Source organism: Alligator mississippiensis, chromosome 13 (genome assembly GCF_030867095.1).
Source record: "Alligator mississippiensis isolate rAllMis1 chromosome 13, rAllMis1, whole genome shotgun sequence".
NCBI classification, from domain to species: Eukaryota; Metazoa; Chordata; order Crocodylia; family Alligatoridae; genus Alligator; species Alligator mississippiensis.
This window is the reverse complement of record NC_081836.1, coordinates 44664984-44692711: the sequence shown is the minus strand read 5'-3', so window position 1 is coordinate 44692711 and position 27728 is coordinate 44664984. Positions and strand designations below refer to the sequence as shown.

The 27728-nt window shown below is 44.1% G+C and overlaps 2 protein-coding genes across 2 annotated transcripts; both read left to right on the top strand.

Moving 5' to 3' along the window:
- Positions 1–480: 480 nt before the first annotated feature.
- ARL6IP1 (ADP ribosylation factor like GTPase 6 interacting protein 1) lies at positions 481–13922 on the top strand. Its single transcript, XM_006273045.4, has 6 exons — positions 481–589; positions 3091–3224; positions 6090–6209; positions 8313–8430; positions 9079–9163; positions 10606–13922. Exons 1-6 carry the CDS (start codon positions 554–556, stop codon positions 10722–10724), a joined length of 612 nt encoding a protein of 203 aa, XP_006273107.1. The 5' UTR covers positions 481–553; the 3' UTR covers positions 10725–13922.
- Positions 13923–19499: 5577 nt separating this feature from the next.
- RPS15A (ribosomal protein S15a) lies at positions 19500–25842 on the top strand. The gene is made up of 5 exons (XM_006273046.4): positions 19500–19594; positions 20713–20850; positions 21643–21722; positions 24523–24608; positions 25709–25842. The coding sequence occupies exons 2-5, from the start codon at positions 20718–20720 to the stop codon at positions 25800–25802; spliced, it is 393 nt and encodes a 130-aa protein (XP_006273108.1). The 5' UTR covers positions 19500–19594; positions 20713–20717; the 3' UTR covers positions 25803–25842.
- The last annotated feature ends 1886 nt before the right edge of the window (positions 25843–27728 follow it).

Sequence of the window (27728 nt, the reverse complement as noted above, 5' to 3'; positions counted from 1 at the left end):
AGTAAATGGGAGGTTTTTTATTAGACCCACTGAAAAGTTGGAAAAATTGTTCTGTGCAAGCTTTGGGAGACACACTTTTTTTTAATTATTAAAATGATCTATCTATCCATATACATATATGTGTGTGTGTGTGTGTGTGTGTGTGTGTGTACACGTACGTGTATATTTGTTCAGACCAGGCGAACACGCGGGGGCAAGTGTCGCGGGGGGAGGAGCTCGGGCCGTGGGCCGCACTGGAACGAGGCTGTGGCCCCGCCCCCCGCGCTCGTCGCTCGAGACCGAGACAGTTGGCCGTTGACACCGCCCCAGGGCAGAGGCGCAGACAGAAGAGAGCCACGCCCCGATTGGCAGCTGCCCGCTTTCAAATAGCGACGCTCTGGGATTGGTCCGGCCACTCGTTCAAGTCGACCAATCGTTGCGTAGACTTCAGCGGACCCCGCCCCCACGCCGTGTCCATAAAGGGCGGCGCCGCCAACCCGGCGCAGTGCTCGGCGAGCAGCTAGCTGGGGCGGGCGCAGTGTTTGGCTGGTGGGAGCGTGCGGACCCGCACAAGATGGCGGACGGAGACAACAAGAGCACCAACCAGCTGGTGAGCGGCCGGGCCGGGCGGGGCTGCTTCCGCCTCCGTTCTCCTCCTCGCCCTCAGCTGCTGCACCCGAGCCGGGCGAGGCCTACCCCAGCTCCTGCGCCGCAGTCTCCCCGGGCTGTGCCGCAGCAATGGCCCGCGCCTTCGCTCTCCCCTGGCTCGGCTCCCCTGGGCCCGTGCCCTGGTGCGCCCTTGCCCTTCCCCTAGGCAGCGGGGAGGCCTCTGCGGCTTGGGGCCCGGCTGCCTCCCCGCCCCACATCGGGCTCTGCGCTTTCTCCTCTCGGCTTTCGACTCCTAGCGCTTGGCTTGGCCCCTGCCCCAGGCTCTGTGTCTCCCCTAAAGGGCTGGGCTGCTTTCTCCTTAGTCTGGATTCGGGACAGAGCAGCTGACACTGCAGCTCCATCTCCACCCCTGTCTCACATAAGCCTGTGGCATCTCTGATTCAGTTAGTCTGTAAGGTGCACCTCTTCTCACTCCAGGGTTTTTATGCTTTTGCTTCGGAGAGACAGGAAGGCTTGAAACAGCCAGGTGTAGGGGCCTTGCTCTGGACGAAGTGGGGAATACGCAGATGGCTTTAAACACAGGTTCAGGCAGGAACTGAAAATGAGGGCTGGGGAGTCAGAGGTAGTAGCAGAAATAATCGTGGGAGGAAGGGGGAGGGCGGCTTTGAAGGGTGACATTGAGGAACGAAAGGAGTGATATTTTGTCTGCAGTTTCAGATTGGACTTGATGGCCCAGGAGGTCCCTTCCAGTTCCTTGTTTTTGAAAAGTGAGGCACTCAAACGGTGTTGAGAGCTGAAAGAAGCTCCTAGAAGGAGCTTTGAAAAAGTAGTAGAAAGGAGGAAGCAGCAGCAGATGAGAGTGAGACTCAGGCACTCGGCTAGAAAGGGTCTCTTGGAAGCTGGGAGGTGCTGCATGCGGCATAACTACAATACCTGGGCTAGGGAGGGGAGGTGGCTGAAATTGCCTGACTTAATGGGAGAGAAGGCTTGGGAGGGGCAAGCATTTGAATGAAGGTTGAGGAGGTGATGGACAGGAGGAGTTGGCACCTGTTCTCTGCCTATTTGCATGGGAGAACAAGTACACTTGCTACCTGCTTTGTGTGCTGGCAGAAGTCAGGCTGTTATTCCTGACAGCTGTATTCTAACCTTTGTCCTGCTAAAGTGCCTCTTGTGTAATGGGTAACTTAAGATGAGTTCCCTTTTCTGAGTGATTGCTGGTGGCCCCAGATACTGAAGTAACACAAACATAGACTTGTCTGTTGACAGCAGGCTTTTGTCTCCTAGTTTGGAAAATGAGAAATTGAGGCTATTTCTAGAAAGTGTGAAGTAGATATACTTATTGTTGGTACAGTTATCTTTAATGTGGAAGGTAGATAGGGCAGGACATATAGATATAACTGATCTGATAATTGCATCTAGGTTTTGATCATCACATGCAGATTTTACACTGACTACTTTGGGTTTTTTGTTTTAAGTTATTTCTACCTTCCCTCTCCCTAGGAAAATAGTCCCTTTTTGTGATACCAGCAATCTTTCCTATTTTCCCCATGGACAGCAAGCTTATCAGCTATATTTAATGTGTTACATATGACCTGAGGCAACGGTAAAGAGGCTGGCGTAGGCATTTTTTTTAAGTTGGATTGCCGTGTGACTAGTCAGATGTGAAACTACCTTTTTTTTTTTCTATTTTTGACCATTTCTGAGTTAACATCACCTTTTGTCATTCATACATATAATTTAAAAGAATGCAAGCCAAAAATTGTTCAGTTTATGGTATCTCATAAATAAATGTACTAAGTACATTGTACTAGTGTACCCAAGTACTTTTGGGTGCTACTCTTGGAAATGTGTGTTTTAATTCTTTGATTTTTTTTTTTTTTTTTCCCACTATTAAAAAAATTCCAAATAGGTTTTTCTGCTTTTTGTCTAACTCAAAATGGAGTGAGAAGCAGTGAAACGGACTGGATGTAAGGGCAGTAAAATACATGTACTAAATACTGGATAGGGTGGGGGACTTGAATTCAGTTTTAGTTTTTAAAAAAGAGGACACTTTGAATTCCTTACAAATGCTTTCTCTATGCTGGAGAATCTTATGATTGGCAGACTAGTTAATCTCCCAAACAAAAGTCTTCCTCCCTCCCTTTCTTTTTCTGAAGGGATGAGCTTCAGGTTGGGATGCAGAATAGCTTAGGAGATCTAAAGACACCTTATCTTGGAGGACATGTTACTACATAATCTGCTGTGAAAATCTTAACCTTACTGTCTTCATTAAAACCACAGAGTTACAGTGCCAAGTTGTATGACTGAGGAAAAACTGGTGGAAGAACATTTAACTGAAAAGGATTGACTGTGTCCTGTACCTATAGAAGAATAATTTATTTTAGTGTGGCTTTGCAAGCACAAATACTTAATGAAAAATTTAGTGCATGTAGTAAATAATTCATATGTAAGTACCCATGTGACTTTCTAATTAGTGACAACTTTAAATGTCTTTTTATGCAGGCTGCAGAGACTGCCAGCTTGGAAGAGCAGTTACAAGGATGGGGAGAAGTAATTCTGGTAACTGACAAAATCCTTCGTTGGGAAAAAGTATGGTTTCCACTTGCAGTAATGGGTACTGTTACCTTTGCTTTCCTGTAAGTAGTCTGCATTATTTTTGCCAGAAAATCAACTGAAGCTTTCTCCTTAAAAATACCACCTGGGAAAGTTTTGCTCCAGTATCTCTTGCTTAATATAGACAGTAAGGTCTAAGATTTTTTTGTAAGAGCAGTAGTAACAGGAGGGTGCACAAGACCTCTTGCTCTGAGGCCAGCAGTGATTGCATGTTTCACTGATCCTTTTATTTATCCTTTCTGACCTTGGTTGTTAAAAATGTCCTTTATGAGTTGCTGTTGCTCTAGCTTTTTACTGCATTCTGACTTCACTCAGTTTCATGTGCATCTTGTCCTTTTGTATCTCTCGCTTTCTAGTCAGATTTGATACTCTTGTTCTTAATTTAGGTTGCGTTGCTGTTTGGCTTGATAGCACTGACAGTTTGTGGTCTTGAGCCTTGGAGGAGCCTTGCTTCTCTTGGCTGAGTCTATAAGACTAACAATTTAGGTGCCTTATCCAAGAAACTTACAGTATGTGGCATTCAGAATATAAACTTTTTATGCTGCTGCTTGTGTTCTCTTGGTCTCTTTGTCCTTAGTTGGAGAGTAAATAAAGCTGGTTTGGGGTTTGTCCTTGTGGACAGGATTCTGTTCATGAAGTAACAGATTTACACGCACACACTGTAGGAGTTTGGGATGTGCCTACAGATGTAGAGTAATTGTGGAAGCCTAGGGATACAAATGTTGCAAAGTTCTCCCCCCAAGCATTCACAAGGACAGGGGAGGACAGGGGACTCGTTTATAAATCTAAACAGGATGTTCCACCAAATAGTTCTTGAGGTCTGAAGTCAGCTGGAAGCATGCAGAAAGAAGATCCTAAAAGTTGTCTTGCCCACCTCACCTCCCTACATAGAGGGACTGACCCATCCCAAATTGTACCAGTTCAGTTTGATTGCTGAGTTGTCTGTGATAGCAAGCTGATCTGTTGTAGTAGAGCAAAAACCGAGACAAAATGATAACTTGAGTTCAGTGCTTTAGCAAGGTAGGGGAGGGGGGCAAGCGGGTTGACTGCCCCAGGTGCTGAACTGAAGAGCTGCCAATAGGCACTGCCCAGCCAGGGGGGTGGGGCAGAGCCACAAGTGGTTCATTGTGGGAGGGGCAACTCCCACTGCGACTTGCACTCCTGGGTAAGCATGGGGGGTTGTGTGCTCCCTGGATCTGTGTAAAGGGTGAGGGTGGGCTGCTACTGAGGGCTTTGTCCCAGGTGTCAGACTTCCTTGTGACAGTACTGCTTCAGCTAGTCTCAAGGGTCTGAACATTATGGTGTCAAACATGAACCAAAGGTACTTGCCCTGAGAGAACATTCTGTTCCTGTAGAAAGGCAGTGAGCTGTGATGTGTACATGGCTTGGTTTACCTGCACAGAGTAATACTTCCCAAGCATTAAGGTTGGACACTTTGTAGGGATCAAATGCTACCAGTTATTTTGCTTCCAGGGCTAGTATCCACATCTTGTCCTCTGATGCAAGATCCTTGGTGAACAACTGCTTGCAGGGGTGCAAGTTAAATAATTTGGTAATGACTACTTCAGTAGCAAGTTTTTATGCTAAACATACACAAAGCATTGTTTTGCTGCAGGTTTTAGTGTTAACATTGTATTGGCAGCTGTTCAGCCATGTGCCTTAAGCGGTTGCTGTTATCTTAAACTTAACTATCACATGGCCATTAACTTCTCAAAACTGGTGTTTTCCATATTGTGCCATTCTGCTTTCCTTTAGTGTAGGCAATAAATGTGCTTTTGCATTCCTTCTTTTCACTTACCCCTGCAATACATCTGCGTTGATGGTATAGTCCTACATGTGTTGCCACTGATAATGAGAACAACTTTGAAAGACTTGTTTTAATTTTTGTTCCAAGGTGGGGAGGTGTTCCTTTTAAAGGTAGGGAATAGGGGTGCACTGATAAAGATTGTTTTGGCCAATGCTGATGGCTAGTTATCAGCTGTTTTATAGGCAATTGGATCAGTATTAACTAGCCATATACAGCCCAGCAGCTTGGAGAGCAGTGTCTGGCCAGTAAGTTTTGGGGGGGTGGGGGTAGGAAGGGACATGGGGGAGGACAAGCTGAGGCCCCCACAGGGAGGGATGGAGTAGGGCAGGGGCAGGTGGTACCCAGGCAGGGCAGGGTGCAGGACGGAGCTGTGGGCAGCTTGTCAGGAGCAAGGGAGACTGCTGCTGCTGTGTGTACTCTGGAGGAGTGGGGGGGCATGTGCCCCCAGTTCTGTACTTGGGGTGAGGGCAGGCTGCCTGCTGGGGGATGGCTGCTCTGGCCTCTTCCCAGTGGGGAGGTTGTGCCAGGGCTATGCTTGGGGTGGGTGGTGGTGTTGGGAGGGGGGGCTATGGCCATCCCAAAATTCACTGTAGCCCCCTCCCCCGGCACTGCTGCCTATCCTGGGAAGAGGCTGGCACAGCCCTTGGGCCCCAAGCTTGCAGCAGGCAGCCCTCCCTCACCCAGCACACATCTGGGGAACACATGCCTTCACTGGGGTGCATGTGGCAGTGGGAGCTGCCCCCCCCTCCCCCGACAAGCTGCCCACAGCTCTGTCCTCTGCCCCTCCCTGCCTGGCCTGGGCAGCACCTGCCCCAGCACCACTCGCTCACCGTGGGATCCTCAGTCCGACTCCACGTCCCTTCCAAACTTCCCACCTGTGCAGACAGCACTTACTGGTGACATTACCAGCTTCATTAGCCAAAAAAAGCTGATTGCTGATAATGTCAGTTTTCCTTTTATCACTGCCAGTGCAATATGGACCAATGTATTGGTGCACCTCTAGTAGGGAAGTATAAGTCTCTCTGGAAAGCTACAGCCCAGCAGTCATGCTGTATTTGAGTTTTGTTTGTTTTTTTTACAGGATGATCTACTACTTGGATCCATCTGTTCTTTCAGGCGTTTCTTGTTTTGTCATGTTCCTCTGTCTGGCTGACTATCTTGTTCCTGCTCTTGCTCCCAGAATTTTTGGCTCTAACAAATGGTATGTAAAGGCAAAACTAGCAAAAGAATTATCTCGGATTTCTTTTCTAAAAACTAAGTATCAAATGAGGAACATGGTGGTGAATATCAGGTTAATGGTCTTAAGGATATGAAGGTTGGAGTAAAAAACTTGCTAACTAAAGCCTCCCAAAAATAGACTAGTGGGTCTATTAAGGAGTCCAGCATGCCTCTTCAGAACACAGAGAATGTGTGTTGTTGCAGCTATAGCTTTCATGCTCCCTGTCTCTTAAGCTAAAGAGGCTTTTAGGATTTGGTCCAAGTTGCTTTAATGTACTTCAAGAAATTGCCATTGTAGTCTCTTTAAACCTAATGCTTTGGGCCTTATCAGACAGTAGTAAGAGTTAGATTTTTAGTCGGGAATGATATCTAGTGAAGACTTAGATACACAGGGATTGAGAACAGAAATATGGTGGGAAATAATAAAACACTTAAACCTGGTAGGTTACTTCTGGAAGTAAAACAATGGATGTTTGTAGAAGGAGAAACATGAGGTCTCCCACCCCATTCTTATTAAAAAGTGAGGGGACTGGCATTGATGCCTACACAGTCAGATGGATTGCAAATTGGCTGAGGGGTCGTACTCAGTGGTGGTGGATGCGTCATATTCGACCTGGAGGGAAGTGGGCAGTGGGGTCCCCCAGGGCTTGGTCCTTGGGCCTGCTGTTCAGTTTCTTTATTAGCGACTTGGACAACAGGGTGAAATGCACCCTGTTTAAATTTGCAGATGACACCAAGATTTGAGGTGAGGTGGGCATGCTAGAAGGGAAAGATGGATTACAGTGGGACCTGGACAGGTCACAGGCGTGGGCAAATGAAAATAGGATGGAGTTCAATACTGAAAAGTGCAGGGTGTTGCACTTAAGCAGTAGGAACCGGCAGCATACCTATAAGCTGGAGAACTTCCTTCTCGAAAGCACGGTGGCAGAAAGCATCTTGGAGTCATTATTGACTCCGCCAATGTGAGGACACAGTCAGTAGGGCTAACCATACCTTGTTGTGCACCCATAGATGAATTGCAAGCAGGGCCAAGGGGGTGATCCTCCCCTTCTATGCGACACTGGTAGGCCGCAGCTGGAGTACTGTGTCCAGTTCTGGGCGCCGTGTTTCAGGAAGGATGTGGACAGTATTGAGAGGGTCCAAAGGAGGGCCACTCGCATGATCCAGGGACAGCAGGGCAGACCCTACGAGGAGAGCTACGGGACCTGAACCTGTTCAGCCTTCGCAAGAGAAGGCTGAGGGAGGGAGGACCTGGTGGCCATCTATAAACTTACTAGGGGGGACCAGCGGGGATTGGGAGAGACCTTGTTACTCTGGGAGGCACTCTGGGGAACAAGGAATAACAGCCATAAGTGTTAGAGTAGGTTTAGACTAGACATTAGAAGGCACTACTTCACAGTCGGGGCGGCTAGGATCTGGAACCAACTTCCAAGAGAAGTGGTGCTGACTCCTACCTTGGGGGTCTTTAAGAGGAGGCTTGATGTTTACCTAGCTGGGGTCATTTGAGCCCAGTTTTCTCTCCTGCCCAGGGCAGGGGGACGGACTAGAAGATCTACAGGTCCCTTACGACCCTACATCTATGAATCCTATGAGAAGGGATTAAATTTGAGTTTAAAAAAAGATGGACACTAACATGGGTTCCTCTTGGTGCTCAGTGTCAGGTAACAGCTTATACAAGCTAAGTAACAATACTTTGGCCTCAAATTTTTAATGTAGCCTGACTTGGATAACTATTTTCAGGTAGTCATGTACATATTTATGTAGTGATAGATGCTATTTAAATAGATTTCTTTACAAAAATGATATGCTGACTTCAAGTTCTTCACTCCTCTTAGGGGCAAGTATGAAGTTGATCAAATATAGTACTTCACATCTAAGAAAATATAGAAGCAAACAAAACTAAGACAGTTTACTTGTAGGTCACTTTACAACAGCAACAAAATATTGGCTGCTTTGTCTTTGCTGAAAAAGCAGTGAAATTTTAAATGACTCTTGAAAATCCAAACTCTGGATGTTTGCTGCATTATAGAACACTTCAAATATTTCTTTTTTTTTTTTTCCTTTTCCTCCAATCCCCTCTCTAAAGGACCACTGAACAGCAGCAAAGATTCCATGAAATTTGCAGCAACTTGGTAAAAACACGTCGCAGAGTTGTTGGCTGGTGGAAACGACTCTTCACGCTGAAGGAAGAAAAACCTAAAATGGTAGCGTGTCTGTCTCCTCAGTTAAGCAAACTTCAGTTGAACTTTATATCTTAAGGCATAAAATGGCATCCTGCTTTAGTGTGACCATTGTGATTTGCAGCTTATAATGCCTGTGATTTGTGTACCTTGCCACTTAAGGTTTAAACAACTTTTAAATTTGTAGCCATCTCTTTTAAAATGTGAAATTTTGTAAATGTAAGGAAAACAACCTGGAAACCCAGATTCTGAATTGCCCTTAAGGCAGATGCTGCTTTTGGGACATACTGTATTGTGTAGACCCCTTAAGGTGTTGTGTAGGTGCATTTCTGAAATTCTAGCTTAAAAAACAGTTTTGACTAGAAACCCTCAGTTCTCAAATATTATGTTAACCAAAATTAGTATTTGGACATATTTTTATGAAAGCACCCTGAGTGAAATGGGACAGCTGACATAAAGAGAAACAGTCAGATTACCAATTTTGAAATCAAAAAGCCTTTTCAGTTTGTCCACATGAAATAGCTTGTTTAAAGGTGTAAATCATGGGCATGTCAAACATTTTTTCTTTTTTAAATTTGAATTAATTTTTACCATATCAGGTAGGCTGTTTGAGGATTTCCAAAAAGCTCTTGGTAACCTAATGTTTATTTTCTCTTTCTCTCTCATTCATAGTACTTCATGACTATGCTTTGTTCTCTTGCTGTGCTTGCTTGGGTAGGGCAGCAAGTTCACAATCTCTTCCTCACCTACCTTGTTGGTAAGTATATCTTGCAACATAGTTGCAAGAAAGCATTGTGTGAAAACAGTTTAGTGCAGTGGTTTTCAGACTGAGGGGCTTGCCTTCCTGGGGGGGTGGGGTGGTATGTGGAGAAACTTTGGGGGATGTGCAGTACAGGGGGGTGCAGGCAAGAAGTTTTCAAGGAGCTGGTGCCTCTGCAGCCTGGCAGAGGCATGTGGGGATGGGGAGCCCTGGGCAGGTGGCTGCACCTCCAGGAGTTTGGTGCATGAGGCACGCAGCCTAGCAGCTACAGCAGGGCTGAGGCAGGAGGTGCTGGAGATGTGGTGAGTGGACTGAGTTGAGCTGCAGTGGCTGCTAGGATGAGAGACGGGGCACCCTGTGCCTGGCTGTGCTGCTGCTCTGGGGTGGGGGCAAACAAAACTGAAACTCAAAGGGAAGGATGTGGGGAAGGGGTTCAGCTCAAAGTTTGAAAACTGCTGGTCTAGTGGAAAACTTTCTCCTCGCCTCTTAAACAATTTATTGTTCTATAATTGGGGTGAACATAATTTTAGGGAAATTTGGGAAGGGGCAAGTAAATCCAGGATGGGACCTACACATGCATTCATCATGCCTTTGCATTGCCCTTCCTGTACAGATTTGTGTATTCACACAGATATTGTTATGACCCAATGGCTTCCAGGATCCTTGATGGCAGAGCAAGGCCAGATGGGACAGTGGGAGGCCTGTGGCTGGGCTTCATCCTATGCATGCAGAGGCTGGACCCAACTGGGAGTGGCACCCCTTGCCCCTGCCACTGGCAGCTGCCTAGGGCTGCCATGTGCAGCCTGGGCCTTGGCAATAGCTGCAGCAGTGGGGCATGAGGCTGCTGGCAGCAGGGGAAGAGGTGCTGTGTGGCTGCACAGTATAGGCTGGTGTAGCTGCACAGGGTCTGCTTCCAATTGGGTTCAGCCTCTGCGCACTGGCAATGAAGCGTGTTTGTGGGCCTCTGTGCTGTCCTGCTCAGCCTTGTTCCACCATCCTTGCTTGCCCACATGGGTGCACAAATCCTGACCTTGGCTCCCTCCCCCAGCCTGATTTGCTCTAGGCTGGAGAAACCTTGTTTAGCCCAGCCCCCTGACTCCAGCCTGCTTAGGAGGAGCCAGACCGAGCATGTGCTGTCAGGGTGGCACCAATCCAGGATTTCCATTTCAATTCTCACCATTTGACTGGGACAGCCTGTGAAGTCTGGGACTGTCCTGGCCAAACCAGGACATATGGTCACACAGCCTATAACCGGACCTAATTCTTTGATCATTTTATGGAAACTTTTTCCAGTGGGGAAAAAAAGGGTGGGGAGGGGGCCAATATAAAGTATGGTTACTAAAGTTTAATGAGAGCTTGGGGATACAAAGTGAAGGGAGCTTTTAAAGAACGCTGTTAAATAACTTCAGCCATTTTTTTTTTTTTAAATCTTTTCCTAGTGAGTGTTTTGTTGCTGTTTCCTGGATTAAACCAACATGGAATCATTACAAAGTATGTTGGAATGGCAAAAAGGGAGATAAACAAACTTCTCAAGCAAAAGGAAAAGAAAAATGAATGAAGCCTTGCTTGCTACTTCCACAGCATAAGGTCTCCTGGGGAACAGCTTCTAGAATGCTTATGTATATTTCAGATATATTAGAATAAGTTGTTCTGTTTATTGGCTTTAAATTTAAAATTGGCTCCCTGTTCAGCAGAAATATCACTCTTGCAACAGCTGTGGGTTTGTCTCACTCCCGCACTGTTGGTCACACATCACCTATAGTCTCCTAATGATCGTATAGGGGGAAATGGCCATCCTGTACCTGAGGAGCTGCACTGAACTTACTCAACATCTACACCAAGTAAGACGTCCCTCTATCAGATACTGAAGAAAAACAAGAAATGGCAGTATTGTAATACAAGTAGCATCCTTATAAAGAAGTTAGTTTTGACCTGCTGGCATAGCAAGTACTGTTTAAGTATATGCTTAAAGAACTGATTCTGCTGGTGTGGAGATTTTTGTTACTACTAATTGTGGGGAGAAGAGAACAATTAACATTCTTCATTCCTGTTCAGGTCTTTCTGTGGCTATTTTCACAGACATGAGCTGAAGATGATTCCATGGCCTTGCTAAAGTTTTCGTACTTAATTTCTGTTCAGCTTAGTTGCATAGACCTAGATTATTTCTGCCAAATTGGGCTCCAGAAGACTTAAATTTGAGCTTAGTCATTAGTTGTATAACATTCAATCATTGCACTGACACTGTAGCGACTGAGTTAGGGGGGTGTGCTCTTAACAGTCAGTTGTTCTGAAAACTGCTGTAGTTGTGGAACCATGTCTGGTTTTATCAATGTTTTTCTAGATACAGAATCACTTTGGAGGTATCAGATTTGTTTGTCTTGTAAATATGCCTGTCTCCTAAATTACTTGTGCTTTAATGGTAAACTCTTGTTCTAAAAACTGCTTTTTCTTTTTAGTAAAGCAAAAAGCTGATATGTATTAATGCATAATGGTGTTTTAAAAGTTGAGTATTTGTTTTAAAATAAGTTTTCTTCCATGTCTGTATTAATTGTAAAACAGATAAATATAGACTTCATGTTCTTTGAGGATTCTCTTTAATATCCCTGCTGTTTGGTCTTTGCTAGGTTGGGGGCAGGAGTCATGACACTATCTATGCCTCAGTGTCACAGAGAATAGCTCTGTGCACCAAAACTGTCAGTTCATTAATACATAGTTTCTTAAATGAGAGGCTGTCTTCCATTAACTACTGACTTTTTTTTTTTTTAATGCTAATAGAAGCTTGAAAAAATGGTGAGTCTTTCTCTTAAAAAGGAGTACTTGTCTAACTCTGAGAAATAGTGGCTATGCCAAAGAGCATGTGAGCAAGTGCTCTTACTGTCTAATTTACTCCACAGTAGAGGTTGGAATTGTTTGACTTTAAGTAGCTGCTGATGAAGTTGATCCTGGCCAGTTTATGGGACTTGTGAGTAATTTGTCAAGAGGTGGCTTATGAAGATGACAAATCAGTATGTGTCCTGTTGCTACAATGTTAGAGACTACAGAAAAAATGAATTGCTGCAATACTGAAACTTGCAAACTTTGAAACATTAGCAATATTAGGATTGTTGCAAGTACCAAGACAAGCAGAATACTCGCAGTGGCTTTTTCTTGGAAGCTGTTACTGTGAAGAAAAGATTCTTAAGACTAAACTCACTCTGTAGACCAGTAGTGCTCAACTTCTTGGCTCTGCAGGACAGATGAGTGGCATGAGGTTCATCCACCAGCTGGATCTGGCCCTGGAGCCTGGCACCACTATTTCTCTCCCCCCCTCCCCCCCCAAATATGCTGGAATTGGGCATCCCATTCAGTGTGCAAGGTCCTGGAACTCCTGGTGCCAAATTTCTGGACCCATAGGGAGAGCAGTGGCACCATTTCCCCCACCACCACATTTCTGGACCCATAGGGAGCCCCACAGGCCAGATAACACAGTGCTGCAGGGTGGGCCTGGCCTGTGGGCCAGGGATTGAGCACCCCTGCTGTACACAACAATAGGTTGGGGTGGCTTGAGCCTTCAATTGCCTAATCTGAAAATTGTGCTGATAACCAGACTTCTAAAGGTTTATTGCAAAACTGTCTCTGCAGGGGGAACTCTGGGCACATCTACAAGTGCACATTTACTGCACAGTAACCAAAATTACTGTGCAGTATGTGCATGTATGCCCATACTATGCAGTAAATATAGCAGCTTATGTTTACTTGAGCATACCTGCATGATGCAAGTATCAAAGTTATCAGATTTTACACCCAATTAGTTGCTGTGCAGTAATGCACATGCTGCACAGTAATGTAGATGCCTTGCTGCACAGTAATGCTGTGTGGACTGATTTGGGATTAATTTTTATTCCCAAATCGGTCCACACAGCGTTAATGCGCTTTAACACCTGCATGTGCAGATGCTGGCCTATTCCCATTTACTGCACAGTAAATTTTAAGCCAGAGTAAATGCAAGTGTAGACTTGTTCTCTGAAGGAAATCTAGTAATAGAAGCAACAATCATATTTTGAGCCCAAACTTGTGAAGTAGCAGAGCTGTGTTTTAAATTCTCTGTAGCAGTGGTTTTCAACCTGTGGTCTGTGGACCTCTGGGAATCTGCAGACTGTCTAAGGAGTTCATGAAAGATGACTTCAATCAAAAGTATGTGAATACTTGTACTTACAATTCAAAGGGGTCCGTACCTCCATTTGAAAATTTTTAGGGATCTGCAAATGAAGAGTTGAAAACCACTGCTCTTTTAGCACAGCTTTGGAAAAGATGTTTTTTATATATCACCATCTCTCACTGAACCCTGCCTAACACCCCCCCCCCCCCCCCCCCCATAGCCATGAGATAGTGAAATGACTTAAAGGATATGTATGTTTGTGGGTGGTGTATGTGTTTTTTCTTCGTGGCTTGTTTGTTTGTTTTTTTTGTGGTTTTTCTTGTTTTTTTTTTGTTTTGTTTTTGGTGGATGTTTCCCTTCTGTCATCCAAGGTGGTGTTTGTGTAAGGAAGGAGTGTGGTACCGCTTAAAGGTGGTATAGTATTCCTACTAAACCATTGGTCCTTTAAATACTAGTGTATGGTATAAGCTAATTGTGTTCATGATGTTGGGGAGACTTGAGTTGAGGTAAAAATGTTATGCCTTGCAAATGAGTAACCACCTCCAAAAAAAAATCCACATTCCAGATTCTACTGTTACAATTCCACACCATATAGCTAAATAAAGTATTCTTACCCTGCTCTGCCTTGAGTTTATTTTACAGTGCCTGTTTCTCTTCTGTTAATATCAGATTTTTGTTTTCTCTCTAGGTTTTGAGTGCAAGTAAACTTTAGGGAATGTTGCATAAAACAAACAGGAGTAAACTGTGGTTTCTGAAATGTGCAAAATTAAGTGTTTGGGTAATCATTCTGGTTAGCTCACTTAATACCTTTTATCAGTTTTCATGTAGGATTGAATCACTTTCCTCACTGAGCACTCTCAAATTTAGTCAGTTATTTGTTAGTATATTTATAAGAATACACATACATATTCTTTCAGGATCTACTTTATAGCTGAAATCCAGTGTTGCTGAGAGCAGTAGAAGTCTTGACTTGAAAGAGCCAAGATTTTATTTCATATTGGTAATTCTGTGTAGCAGATCTATAAAGTCCTGTGATGGTTCATGAGTTGATAAAGGACTGCAGCCCTTTGTGTCTATTTAGATTTTAGAACAATGTTTAGTCATGATTGACTGAACTGCTGAGTCATCTCTAAAATATTCCACTGAAGGGTAGCAGAATGCAAGCTTCACTTTCATTATTAAAAACAAAGCCTTGCATGATGCAGTCAACTTCACAATGAGATTTGTAGTCTTAATATAAACAAAAAATTGAGTTGGAGTATGAAGTCTCTTCAAAACACTAGAGATTAGAATGAATTATTTCTGGGGAAACTATAAACTGAACAGAAGAAAAAAAGATTTGCCCTTAATTCTGGACCTCTGCCTTTTTTGCCTGTGTAAGGTAGTTACTTGTACTTTGTTTCTTCATGTGTATAGCTGGGCTCCCAGTTTTAATAAGACATCTACTTAACTTGACTGAAATTTCTATCTAAAGATAAAGCTGCTGGCTGCTGAAAGAATTTGGGGGGGTATTTTTGTTTTGTTTTTTTCCAAGTTAACACTTGCATTACTGTGCTTCAAGTGTACCAACTGAATGACAAAGTGGTTAAGATTTTTGTTGTTGTTGTTTTAACATGGTGATCAGTTCCTTCCAAGTTTTTTGTATTAAATTCTACTGCTACATTCTTTGTATATCTTAGATGTGAAGACTAGTTGGTAGGCCTGCGCAAAGCGGCAAGTATTCGGTGTTTTGTTTTGGGTTTTTATTTTTTGCTTTGGATTTGGACGGATGGTGATTCGATTTAGTGATTTTGTTTGTTTGTTTATTTTATTTTTAATCGTCCAATTCTGATTCGGAGGTTTGGCTGCTGAATCGGGTTGTATCTCCTCTGAATCAAACAGGTGCAGGCAGCAGTGTCGGTGGTTAGGGCGTGGTGGTGGCCCCCATGCAGTGAGGATTGGCCTTCCCTGCCTGGCACCTTCATGGCAGCTGTTGCATTGCATGGGTGCAGTGCAGTTCAGTAAGGCACCATGCACTGTCCCAGAGCTGGGGCAGCTCCAGCAGGCATCCAAAGCCCAGCAGTGCTGAGCCTGAGTGGTCCTGGCTCCCAGACAGCATGTAGAGCCCCAAGCTGTGCTGCACCCATGTGATGTGACTGCTGCTGTGTGTGGAGGGTGGCTCTGTCACAAGTCCCCAGAGGCCCTGATCACTGCTGCTGCAGCCAGTGAGTGTGGTGGGGAGGGATCTTCTTAAAATTTTTTGAAGTGCTATGATTCTGGGGGGGAGTGGGCAGGGGATGGGCTGGGGGGGAGGGGCTAGGAGAGCCAGCAGGGAATGGGACTGGGTGGGGTTCCCCTCCATGGTCCCTTCCCCCTCCTCTGGCACCCTCTCCCCTGTCCACTACTTATTAGCACAGAGCCTGGATCTAGCTCTGTGGCAGCAAGCAGGGACCACTTGAATCTCCAAATCCATTTGGAGGCTTCTGAATGAATTTGAACCTTGTAATGGGTGTCGCGATTTCTCAGTTTGGATTCAGGGATTCCGCCCTTGAATTGGGCTGAATCTCCTCCTGAAATGAATCTGCTACCAAAGCTTCACACAGCTGTACTAGCTGGTCACCCATGGAAAAACTAGTTTGCTGTCTGTCTTTTAATTTCTAGCTATTAAGTTGCATTACCAGTTAGCTATTAAACCCTTCTTATAATTATTGGGACAGATGCTTACAGTGATGTTGGATGGAGCCACATTATCCTCTTGGAACACACTGCAAGACTCTGTGTAGGTAGCCCTTTACATCTATGTGGAGCTTGTTCTGCAGGAGTTGGTACAATTTAAGCAGTATTAGAGTAGGCTTGTGATTGAAGAAGGCCTGGGGGTTTCACACTGTATTAGTCTAAGAGCTAAAATGTATTTGAGTAATTTCTAAAATCAGAAAAAACAGATCAAACTCTTACCTTAATAGGCATATGCTTCATGGACATACCTAAAGTAACAACCTAAAGAAGAATTGTGTGTCTGTGCTACTAAAATTAAAATCAATATTAATACTGAATACATTTTTTTTTTTTTTTTTCCTAGGGTAAAACCTTTTCAAGCTTGTTTACACAGGTAAACTTACTAACATAACTAGATTATTATAATGCCATAACAACTTTGGGATAACTCCACATGGATACAGTGCTGGAGTAAGGTTGCCCATCCAAACACACGAAGTGGTATAGCTCAAGTGGGATAAACTTCCAGGGGAACAAATCCTGTTTGTAAAGTGTTTTTGAGCCACAATACCAAATCCAAACATCTTGGGTGAAGCAGCTGAAATCTGATTTATTTTTTTTCGGCTTCTAGATGTCAAACTCCCACACTTCTGGGACCTGTTGACAGCATGAAGTGTTTAATACCATTGATTGCATAAAGGTTTCAAGACGGGAGTAATTAAGTACATTGTAATGTCAGCTATAAATTACAGTACCTTTTAGTACTAGTCATGCTACAAACCCAAGAATAGAAATAGCCTCTGGCCTAAATGGCTTATAAATTATGCAACTGATCAAAGCATATTTTCCAAAAACTTACTTAGATGTGTTCTGAAAATAGCAAGAGAGAGGAACCTAACAGTTGTGCCTTATTTTAAATGTGTCACTCCAGAATGGGGCAGCATATTCCAGTATCCATTTTCCCAGTGTTGCTCACAAAATTACCTCGGTGAGTACACTGTTGTTCATCCAGCTAAGAATCGCATTAGCTCTTCTGACCATAACAGTACTGAAAGCTTATGTTAGTAACTTATCTATTGTGACTCTTAAACCTCTGAGTTGCTGCTTTCCAGGTAGTGCCCCACTTTGCATTCTTTGATCCTTAATGTATAATTTTGCATTTGGCTATATTAAAATGGTTTGGGCCCAGGTAGGGAGTGGGATGGAGCCATGGGTGGCTCATCCAGAGGCAGGGGGGCAGGCAGGGCCTGATATGGCAGGGCAGAGCAGGATGGGGAGGCTCAGTGCTGCTGCTGCAAGCCCTATGCTGCCATGACAGTGCCCCCTGCTTGCCTGGCTGTAGTGGGAATGGTGGTGCAGTTGTGCCCCTCACTACTGCTGGGTGGCCAGGGAGTGCCCACCCAGCCCTGATTTTCCATGAACTCTGATTTTCTATAATAAACGCCAAATCATATGCCAAAATTTATAGGTATTTAGAATTTAATATAGTGATTTGAAGCACTGGTAGGCTTCCAACTTGCTTTAAAATTGTAAACATATCAATAAAATGTGTTCAACTGATACTTAAATATATAGTGACATTTCATTTTAATCACGGAAAAATGTGAACTCTGAGCGTTTTAACAGAATTTGTAATTTTTAAACGGACAAAACCATGATCCCTATTAATTACAGCTGTGCTCTGCTGTTCCTAATCTGCAACTTCTATCAACAGTGGTTTCATGTACTTTCAGATTTTTTTTTAACAAAAATGTTCACTCCCACTGTTGGCTAATTCTTTATGTAATATATTTTATTACTATTATAGTGAAAGGCTTCAATCTGAATTTCCTGTGGTGCTTAGTCAAACACCTGAGAATCTGAGCATATTACTTTTATGCACTTTGTCAATTTTTTAAAATTTTCAAAAAGCTGTTTTTTCCTTCAGCATTGGGGACTGATATCAGCTTTATTCCCATTCTTTAAATCTTCATCCAGGTGATCCTCAACCAGCTCTTCCATTCTCTTGTCCAGCATTGATATTGGGCCAAGTTGCTTTCCACTGCCTGGATCAACCCCTATTTACCCCTCCCCCCCCCCTTTTTTTTTTTTAAATGTTGGCACTATTTAAATTCTCCTTTTTTCTGGAACTTCCCTTTCATGCTAAGATTTATTTAGCATAAGGAGGATGTAGCCCTGAAGGTCCAGAAATAATGTGAGGGGCAAGGACTTCTCACAGTGAGATTTTTTGTTTGTTTGTTTTTAATGATGGTGGTTCTCAACTTTTTTTTTTTTTTTTTGGTACCAGGACCCACTTGTAAACATCCGGGGCCAGTCTCACGTAGTGCCTCCACCCCCAGACAGTAGCAGGTGAGGCAGGATGGGGGGTGTGGAGCTGTTCGGCCCCTCTGGCTGGAACTCTGCAAGGGAAGAGCTCCCATTTTCAATGTTTGTTTTTTTTTCCTTTAAGGGAGAAACCATTTCTAAAGTTTATTCACAATCCTTTTGTATATTGTCATGAGCCCCTTTGGGCCATGACTCGCAGCTGAGAAATGCTGTTTTCTAGGACCCCCTGTATATCTGGGAGTGTTACTGGGTTTCTGGTCGTAGCATTGGTGTAAGGATATAGGTAGGCGTGGTTCTTTGGGTAGATGGGATATCTTTCATTAGACCAACTGCGTAGGTGGAACAAAGTTCTTTGTAAGCTTCCAGGTGCAACCACCCTTCTCCAGGCACAGGGAGTCTGTGCTGGTCTGAGACTCCAAGGACTGAGATGTGCTAAATAAAAGTGCACCAGCGTGTCAGTGAGAATGTAAATGGGTAGAAATTAGGAAAACATTTTTTAATCACATTCTATTTCTACATATTTACTTGTTATAAGTCCCTTTATACTAAGCGCAGTATGTATAAACACTTCTGAGAGTGAACTCCAGTCCTGCTATCGGACAGCGGTGGGAGAGGACGCAGCCAACTCTGCCTGGACAAGAGACAGTTGCCCCAGGCGGGTCAAAACCTCTGCGGGAAGGGAAGTGGGCGAGGGAAAGAAGAGCACAGCGACGCAACTGGACCTGGAGGCGGCGAGAAGGGCAGCAACAGGGTCAGCAGCACCCACAGCGACGAGGAGCGTGAATGAACAGAGAAACTAGGGGGGGGGGGCCGCCTCGCGGACGGAGCTCATCCCGCCACGCAGCCGGCCCCGGGCACCCCCTGGCTCCCGCGAGTCGTGTTTCCAGGTGGAGTGAGCCAGGAGCTGCCTCCTGGGGCGCACAAAGGGCGGGTGTTGCGCCGCTGCCCTCGGCGGCCGAGCTCCTAGCCGAGAGCGCGACGGACGCTAAGTTTGCCCCTCCGCCTTGCCATCGCGGCCCCGCTTCCCGGAAGTGTCCGGGTCGCTATAGTTACCAGGCGGCGCGCGTGACGCACTTCCCGGAACTGCCCCGAGGCGGTTATAGCTCTCGGCCAGTCACAGGAGGGAAAACCTGTTCCCGCGTTTCTCCGACTGCGAAGACGGGTCTCGCGAGATCTCCGCGAGCCTCCTCAGCGAGCGCCAGCCGACCAGAATTCCCATAAGCCCTTGCGTACGCCCAACCTCTTCCTTTTTCCGCCATCTTGCTGCACCGGTGAGTAGCGGCGCCTGGCGGGCCCCGGACCATCCGCTGCGCAGCGACCGCATCCCAGTGCCGCGGGGGCCCTCGCTCGGCTCCCCGGGGCCGCCAGGCCGCCCCCCACCGGCGCGGCCGCCTTTGAGCGGCCTCCTCTCGCCCCGGCCAGCGCTGGGGCCGCCCGAGGAGGGCGGGGGGGGGGAGCGCTTCCCGGCCGTGCCCCGCAGTCCGGGGCGGGAGGAGCGGGCCCTGCCCGCCGAGCTGCTCTGCTCTCTGCGCGGGGCCTGCCCTGGGTCCGGGGCCGCCGTGGCGCGGGTGTGGGGAGATGGAGCGAGGCTTTGCACGAGGGGCGCCTCTTCCTGGTCGCCAGATCCCTGCTCGGACAGTGCCCGAGTCCTTCTTGCAAGTGGATTTCGGCGGGGTGCACTGGGCAGGGCTGAAAGCCCCTCCCTGGGCCCGGATCCGTCCTTGTTCTAGGTAGGAGATAACGCGGCGGGGGGGAAGGGACCCTGCCGCCCTCCGCCAACACGCGTAAAAGTAGCGGCGCTCGAGCGCTCTGTTAGTTGTGGCTGGATAACAGCATCGTCGTGCGCGCGCCACGGGTACTGGCCTTTCTGCGGGGCGCTGGGTTGCAGGCTCAAACTGTAGATGTGAGTGGAGCCGGCGTGCGATTTAAGGCTGTGAAACGGGACGGTTGGCCCGAACTGGCGATTGTCAGGAAGGGGTGTCTGGTTTAGGATGTCTGGAAAAAGTGCAGTTGGGCCTTGGGTATTGGGTCCCCTTCCAATTGAGCTCTGTTCTCAGGAATGAGAGATCTCGACCAGGATGTTTTTCCCATGCTTTTAGGTGGGTAATACCTGTATTACATAAAGCAATGCACGTTTCTTTTTATGGCATGAAATCCTAAATGTTGAACGTGGCTGTGATAAGTTGGAATCATCCTGGGTTCTTAATTTGATTTGCTTGTTTGCAGAACAGCCTCTTCACGGTCTGATTGGGTCCCTTGCCTAGCTCTGTCAAAACACTAACTTTTGTTCTGAGTCCAGCAAATTTGGGGGGGAATCAGGTGCTTCTAAAAGTATCTGTAGTTAAATGGGACACAGCTGGTGTATGTAACTTAATCTTTTTTCCCACAGGCATCATGGTGCGCATGAATGTTCTGGCTGATGCTCTTAAAAGCATCAACAATGCAGAGAAACGAGGAAAACGCCAAGTTCTCATTAGACCGTGCTCAAAAGTTATCGTACGGTTCTTAACCGTGATGATGAAGCATGGTAAGTCCTTGAGATCTGTTTTTATTTTTTTGTAGAAAATCCTACAATAGGGTGTTACTAGTATATAGTAGTAATCTCAGATATCTCCTATAGCTTAAGATTTGTCATCTCTGATATTTCCAGCTAAGGTTTATAATGATGGTGATAGTAAAAACTTGTTTAGGTTAAACACCTTTGAAAGGAAGAGTGCTGGGAAAGCTTGGGTCTGCTGCCACAGTTGAAAGCAGCAATGTAAATACTGGGAAGATACTGATATAATTCATTGGTCAGTATTTAATACATATATTGTTTTTCCAAATGAATTTAAGTTGCATTTATTCTGTTTCTTTTTGCACAAGTGAACTGTACAGATCTGCTCTGATTGAGCTAATTGACCAAATTTTGGTTTTTCCAAGTTAATCTACATGGACAAATCTTGCACAGTTCATGATACCGCAAATGTTGCTGGGTTTCAGGTCTTATCTAGTTTAGTGTTTAAAACATAGGGGGAGTCCTAGTTTTATATTCAGTGTAAGTTAAGTATAGGGGCTTTCTGTAAGAAAATTTGAAGTAGTGTTAAACAGTTGCACAGATAAAGGAAGGCCTTAGACAAAACCAAATGAAAGTATTCCTAAGTTGATTGGGTATTTTGGTTTGGTTTTCATGATTTCCTAAACAATATTTTTTGCCATATATAATTGCTTCTGTACCTGTTGCACCAGTGTAACTTAGTGGAGGAGTGGGGGTTGTGTGTTGCTTTGTTTTCAATCAGCTTCCATGAGTAATCTGCTTTATTTATTTATTCATTCATAGGTTACATTGGCGAATTTGAGATCATTGATGATCACAGAGCTGGGAAAATTGTTGTCAATCTCACAGGCAGACTTAACAAGGTAGGATTTTAATTTAGCACTGGAATATTTTTATTTTCTAAATTATTCTAATCCGGCACAAGATACTTTTTCCAAATGCATCTGGGCTGCCAATCTCCCCTTGAGGTGATCTTCCTTTAAGTTATGATGGATGTATGCTTTGTATGGCTTCGTAAGTGGGGGTTGATTTAGATGTTGGTGGCTTCCTTCCTTCTTTCTGCCTGTGAATGAATAAAAGTGCATTTGAACAACTGCTGTAATGGTGCATATTCTTGCATAAGCTTTAGTTTATGGAATGTGTCTTGTTAGCTCTTTTCTCTTTTACTTTTCCTGAGAGGTTTTTTTCTAGTCGAGTGCTGGCTAGTTGCACACACTTCTGCCCTGAAAAGTGATATCTGCCTTTGAGGCAGCAACATGATAATGAAACAGCTAATGAGGCTAGAAGTCTAATGTGCTGACATTTCAGGAACATTTGTCATGAAGAAGAAAAGTGCGCTTATCCAGGTGATGCATAACGACAGTGAATCTGTAGAGGAGAACAGAAGTGTAGAACCCAATCCCTTCTGCTAATCGGTCTTGGCTTTGATTGAGGTTTTGAGCTGTTCATCCTTTAGTCATGTCAGTGTTTCTCCTTTTCTATCAGGATACTATTGGCTTTGTGCAAGACATTCATGTAGTATCAGGTTGTCAGGATTTTTTTTATAACCTGTTTGGAAATCCTCTGGATTGGATAAACTCATGATGTCTTTGACATGTGCCATAATAATGATAGATCCTTTCATTGTTTCAGAACTCTCACTTGAAACAGTTTAACTAGAAACAAAGCACTCTTTGTCCTATAGGAACTGTAGGAAACTAGGGCTGTAAGGGACCTTGCAAGGTCATCTAGTCCAGTCCCCAGCTCAAGGTAGGATTATACCTGACTGGACCATCTTTGCCAGGTGTCCGTCTACCCTGCTTTTCAAAGTTTCCAAAGATGGCGATTCCACAACTTCTCTAGATTGCCCGTTCCATTGCTTGACCACCATCATAGAAAGTTTCTCCAATTCTCTTTTCTAAACTTCCCTTGCTGCAGCTTGAGGACATTGCATTGTCCCTCTACAGCCACAGAGAAAAGCCCATCTCCATCCTCTCTGTAATCGCCCTTCAGGTATTTGAAGGTTGTTGTAAAATCCCCCCTCTGTCTTCTCTTATTTAGATTAAATAACGTTAGCTCTTTGAGCTTTCCTTATAAGTCTAGTCTCCCAGGCCCCTGATCATTTTTGTTGCTCAGTGCTGGACTTCCCAAACTGTCCATGTACCATCTGGAAGTGTGGGGCCCAAAACTAGACACAGTTCTCCAGGTGAGGCCTTAGCAGTGTTGAATAGAGCAGAAGAATGACTTCCTTGATTTGCAAGTTATGCTCCTGTTAGTACAACCCTGCATACTGTTACCCTTTTTTTACAAGAGCACAATGTTGACTCATATTCAGCTTATGATCGACAATAGCCCCATGGTCATTCTCTGCACTGCTGAAGCCTGTCAGTTATTTCCCAGTCTGTACTTGTGCATGTGCTTATTCTGTCCCAGTTGCAGGACTACGCATTTGTCCTTGTAGAATTTCATCTGATACATTGCAGACCATTTCTTCTGTCTGTCCAGGTCATACTGGTTCCTCGCCCTATCCTTCAGAGTGTCTGCATTTCCACCAAACTTGGTGTCAGGTGCAGATCTTCTGAGTATGCACTCAGTCCTATCATCCAAATCATCAGTTAAATTATTAATACTGGGCCCAGGACAGCCCCCCTGTTAACATATTTATGCAGGCTTGGGAGCAGAACAAAAACATTTATATGGGAGGGTAGAAACATGCTCTCATAAACGTGTCTTACAGCTAGAAGTTACCAGGGTAGGGTGAAAACAGTCAAACTAAATATCGGGATTTGACAAGATGAAACCTTTTAACAGTTTTCTGTGCTAACTAGTAAGTCGGTGGGTCTTATTTTCTACTTTGGAATATGCTATTGCCACACTGCTTTGTAGTTGGCTTTTTGAATGGTGTTTGACTTGGCCCTACATGACATGCTTCTAACAGTTCTTTGATTTGGTGAAACATTCAGCAATGCAGTGAGACATACTGTTTGCCCCAGGAATTGCTGTTTGATCCATGTTAAATGTCTGACTTCTAGAATTGCTGGGGAGCTTTAACATGACAGTAAGCCAAGAAATTGGCATGGTTTCAAACTGCACTAATCAAAGCTTAATTTTTTTTAATTTCTATTTTTTTTTTGAGTTCTTGCATTGGACTGTTTTGAGCAAGTTGCTTTATTTGTTTCTTTCCCTCCCTTAGTTTCTCAAACAAATTGAAAACCTAAAAGCTTGAGGGCATCTAATTCTTTGTTTTTTATTTATTTTTTTGGTCATGATTCTGGGGTGATTTTAGTTTGGGTGAGAATATTATCAAGGCAGTGTTTACTCTCTAGTAGCAGGCAGCATGCTCTTGCATTCTCCTACAGTACAGTCCTCTGAGTTTAGCTGCAGCAGCAACTTAGTTTCATTCTTTGCAACTGAAAGGAAGAGAGCAGACAAAGCAGGTCAGGCCTGAATAATTAGGTTCTTTATTCTCATCTAACTTCATGAGAGCATGTACAGAGGATGGAGTGATGCAAGGCCATGCTTGGATATCTTATATTCTGCTGCCTAAAAAAGTTGGTTTCTTGGTTGCACGGTTAATTCCCTTGGAGTCAGAAATTTGAAGGAGAGCTAAAGACTGAAATGCCGTATCTCTAGCACCATTGAGCCTTGTCAGTATTCAGCCTGTATTGGGCTTTTGTTTTGTAGTGTGGTGTGATCAGTCCCAGATTTGATGTTCAACTGAAGGATCTGGAAAAATGGCAGAATAACCTGCTGCCCTCACGTCAGTTTGGGTAAGTGTCAGGCTCAAATTGTTGAAGTTCATGGTGCAAATTTTTATGAATTGTTCTAAGTGAAATAACTGCACAAAAAAACTAGTTTTCATGAGAGTTCTGTCTCCTCGCCTCCCCTAGTGTCTTTTGTTAGGCTAACTTTGAGTTTCAAACTTTTCTCCCTGAGATTTGTTTTAATCGCTTCTTCTGGCGCTTAAACCAGTTTAAATGTACACAAGTATGCTTTTATCTACTGCTAGAAGTAGCAATAATATCACTATAGACAGTGGCTTTAGTGCAATTTTTAAAGGATCTTCAATGTGATGAATGAGTGGTGGTCTCTAATTTGGTAATAGAGGGATGCTGAAGGAAAATAATGCAAATCATCAGGTACTTACAGGAGCCAATATTTTAACCCACACAGTTTTGAACTTCTAGTACTAATCCAGTGTGATTATTTTAAGTGGGCTTTGATTATTTATGTTGATGTAGGAAAAATCTTGTTTTCAGGTTTGTGAAAAAAATCTTTTGTAGGTGAACACTGCAGTTCCAGTGCATATCCATTGACTAGTTTCATTTTAACTAGAAGCTAATATATGGCAGTATACTGAGATTGATACACACTTGGTGACATTAATCCATTTACTAATATTCACAAACTGGCAGTGTTAACGTATGAATAAAGTATGTTGATTACCATAAGTAGATATCAAATACCTAAAGTTAATTCAGTTGTCTGCAGATCAGGCAGTTCTAACTTCCTGATATTCAGCTATGTCAGTGTGAATAGTGTTGCAAAGCCTGTTGAGTATCAGAGCCCCCAAAATGTTACTAGCTATATTTCTGATGCAGGTATACCCTCCACCACCAAGTGTGGGAATATAAAGAGAAAATTACTGGCATAAATAAGGTTCACTTATCCTTAAACATTTCAAAATAGTATCTTTATGAGGGACTCGTCTTTGGTAGTTCAGAATTGTTGCAGTATGCATTTCCATGGGTTGGGCATTGGCAAAAGAGTCTGTTGCCTTTTTACACCACAAAAATAGAGGACAAGATGCATGACTGGAAGACAAAGTTATCATAATATGCTATTGAGATTATTTTCTTTTCCTTATTAGGTACATAGTGCTGACAACCTCAGCTGGCATCATGGACCACGAGGAAGCTAGGCGAAAACACACAGGAGGCAAAATCCTGGGATTCTTTTTCTAAAACTTGTAAACCAGGCATACTAATAAATTGTTCAAATGGACTCTGGTGTTTGTAGTCAATATTTTAGTGGTTTAGAATGGTTTACATGGGAGCACATTAATGCTAAACCCTTCAGTATGCTCTGTGCAGTTCAAGTAATGGAAGATATTACATTGTAGCTGAATCACTTCTACAAGACTTGGCTTCAGCTTGATTCTACTTGCACCTTCAATGTTACAAACAGTATGATAATATTCATAACCTGTTCCTTCCAGTTCAAGAAGAAACTACTTGCAGCCAGTTACTCCACAAGCCAGAGTATCCTCATTATTGGAAGTCTGTTGAGCTGTACACCACTAGAGCCTGTCACCAGGTCACCTCTTGGAAGCATGCATACCTACTGTCTACATTGGATTATTGCATCTTCAGGTTAGGTACTATAAGGTGGCTTGCCGGAACAGTATGTTAAGGTTGTCAGGAAGACTATGCTTGAGGGAGTAGCAATAGGTTTTATGCTTTGAAATCTGAAATGTGATTCTCTGAAGTTTCTGCTCCTCCAGGAAATAAAGTAGTGGTCTAAATTTATTCCTTGTTTTTCTTACTTTGGGTCTAATTGTTTAATTTTGGAAGGAGGAGGAAATGAGGGAAGCAGCATCTTTGCTAATTTCTGTACCTTTTTGAGAATGCAGCTCTACAGATTCTGGGTATGTTGAACTTGCTCCAAAATTCTAGGATTTTTTTTTAGATTTTTTTTTTTTTTTCTTCTACTGATAATACATCAGCTAGCAGCAAAAATTTGTTTAGCATCTAGCTATCACATTTTTAGAGTTCATGGACCCTAATATGCTAGGCATTGAAAAGCCATGCAGGACAAATGACCAATAAGTTAATTTGAGACTAGCAAAGAATAGGAAAGAGGCATTAACATCTCAGAAGTTACTTGCTAATTTGTTCATGTTATCTGTCCAGAACCATTGTTAGACTCTTAAATTGAGCCAGAAGGGGTGTATTCAGTTTCATCTTGAAATGGTTACATAAGTATTTCTTTGGTATAATCAGGTATAACATTTACCTCCTGGACACGCATTCATTTTACTGTAAATTAGATTGAGATCTTCCACTACAAAATTTTCTTGCATCTTGTATAGGATGGAAACTAATATTGAGCGCTAACCTAGTAGTAGATTGCAATTGCTTACAGTGAGTTGCACAAGAAAATGGACTTCCATTAAATGTTCCTAGAAGGAGAAAACAGGATAGTAGTATGTACTCCTAAATGAGTTGTATTCAAGAGTGTGTGTGTGTGTTCTTAAATATGCGTAGCTGCTTTTGTTTAATCTTTTGTTTAAGCTGCCTTGTTTAACCAAACCCATGTTGGTTACCCTTCCACATCACAGTAGCCAGTGGGCTCCCACAGATGTGCTCCTTTAAGTTTTTGTTGTTGTTGTTGTTGTTTTTTTTTTCCCCTAGGATTTTCCCAGGGATAGAGGTAATACTGACTGGGTTCCCTGGGTCCTCCTTCCTCCCCTTCTCAAAGATTGGGATGCAGTTAACCCTCTTTCAATCCTCTGGAACCTGACCTGAGCACCATGAGCGCTCATATATCCTTGCCAGTGGATCGGCTATGATCCCCACTAATTCCTTCATTGCCCATGGGTGGAGTCCCTCCGGTCCCAGTGATTTGAATACGTCCAGTCCCTCCAAGTGTCTTTTTACCGTGTCAGCACTGACAGTTTGGCTGATGTTCCCTTTGTTGGTGTCCATGATGTATGTTGAGGGCTCGCCTAGATTCCCATTTAAGACTCATTGAAGAGCTCTGCCTCGTCCCTGCTGTCCGTCACTAAGCCCCCCTGCCTGTCCTGTATGGGTCCTATGCTACCCCGCACCCTCTTTTTGCTCCCAATGTACCTAAAGAAGGACTTTTTATTGTCCTTAATCTGTGACGCT

What these genes read in the sequence shown, in the direction of transcription:
- ARL6IP1 (XM_006273045.4), top strand. Translation starts at nt 554, where the DNA reads ATGGCGGACGGAGACAACAAGAGCACCAACCAGCTG. An exon ending in ACAAGAGCACCAACCAGCTG is followed by an intron (nt 590 to 3,090) that starts GTGAGCGGCCGG and finishes CTTTTTATGCAG; the next exon opens with GCTGCAGAGACTGCCAGCTT. An exon ending in AGGAAGAAAAACCTAAAATG is followed by an intron (nt 8,431 to 9,078) that starts GTAGCGTGTCTG and finishes TCTCATTCATAG; the next exon opens with TACTTCATGACTATGCTTTG.
- RPS15A (XM_006273046.4), top strand. Translation starts at nt 20,718, where the DNA reads ATGGTGCGCATGAATGTTCTGGCTGATGCTCTTAAAAGCATCAACAAT. An exon ending in AACCGTGATGATGAAGCATG is followed by an intron (nt 20,851 to 21,642) that starts GTAAGTCCTTGA and finishes ATTCATTCATAG; the next exon opens with GTTACATTGGCGAATTTGAG. An exon ending in CTGCCCTCACGTCAGTTTGG is followed by an intron (nt 24,609 to 25,708) that starts GTAAGTGTCAGG and finishes TTTCCTTATTAG; the next exon opens with GTACATAGTGCTGACAACCT.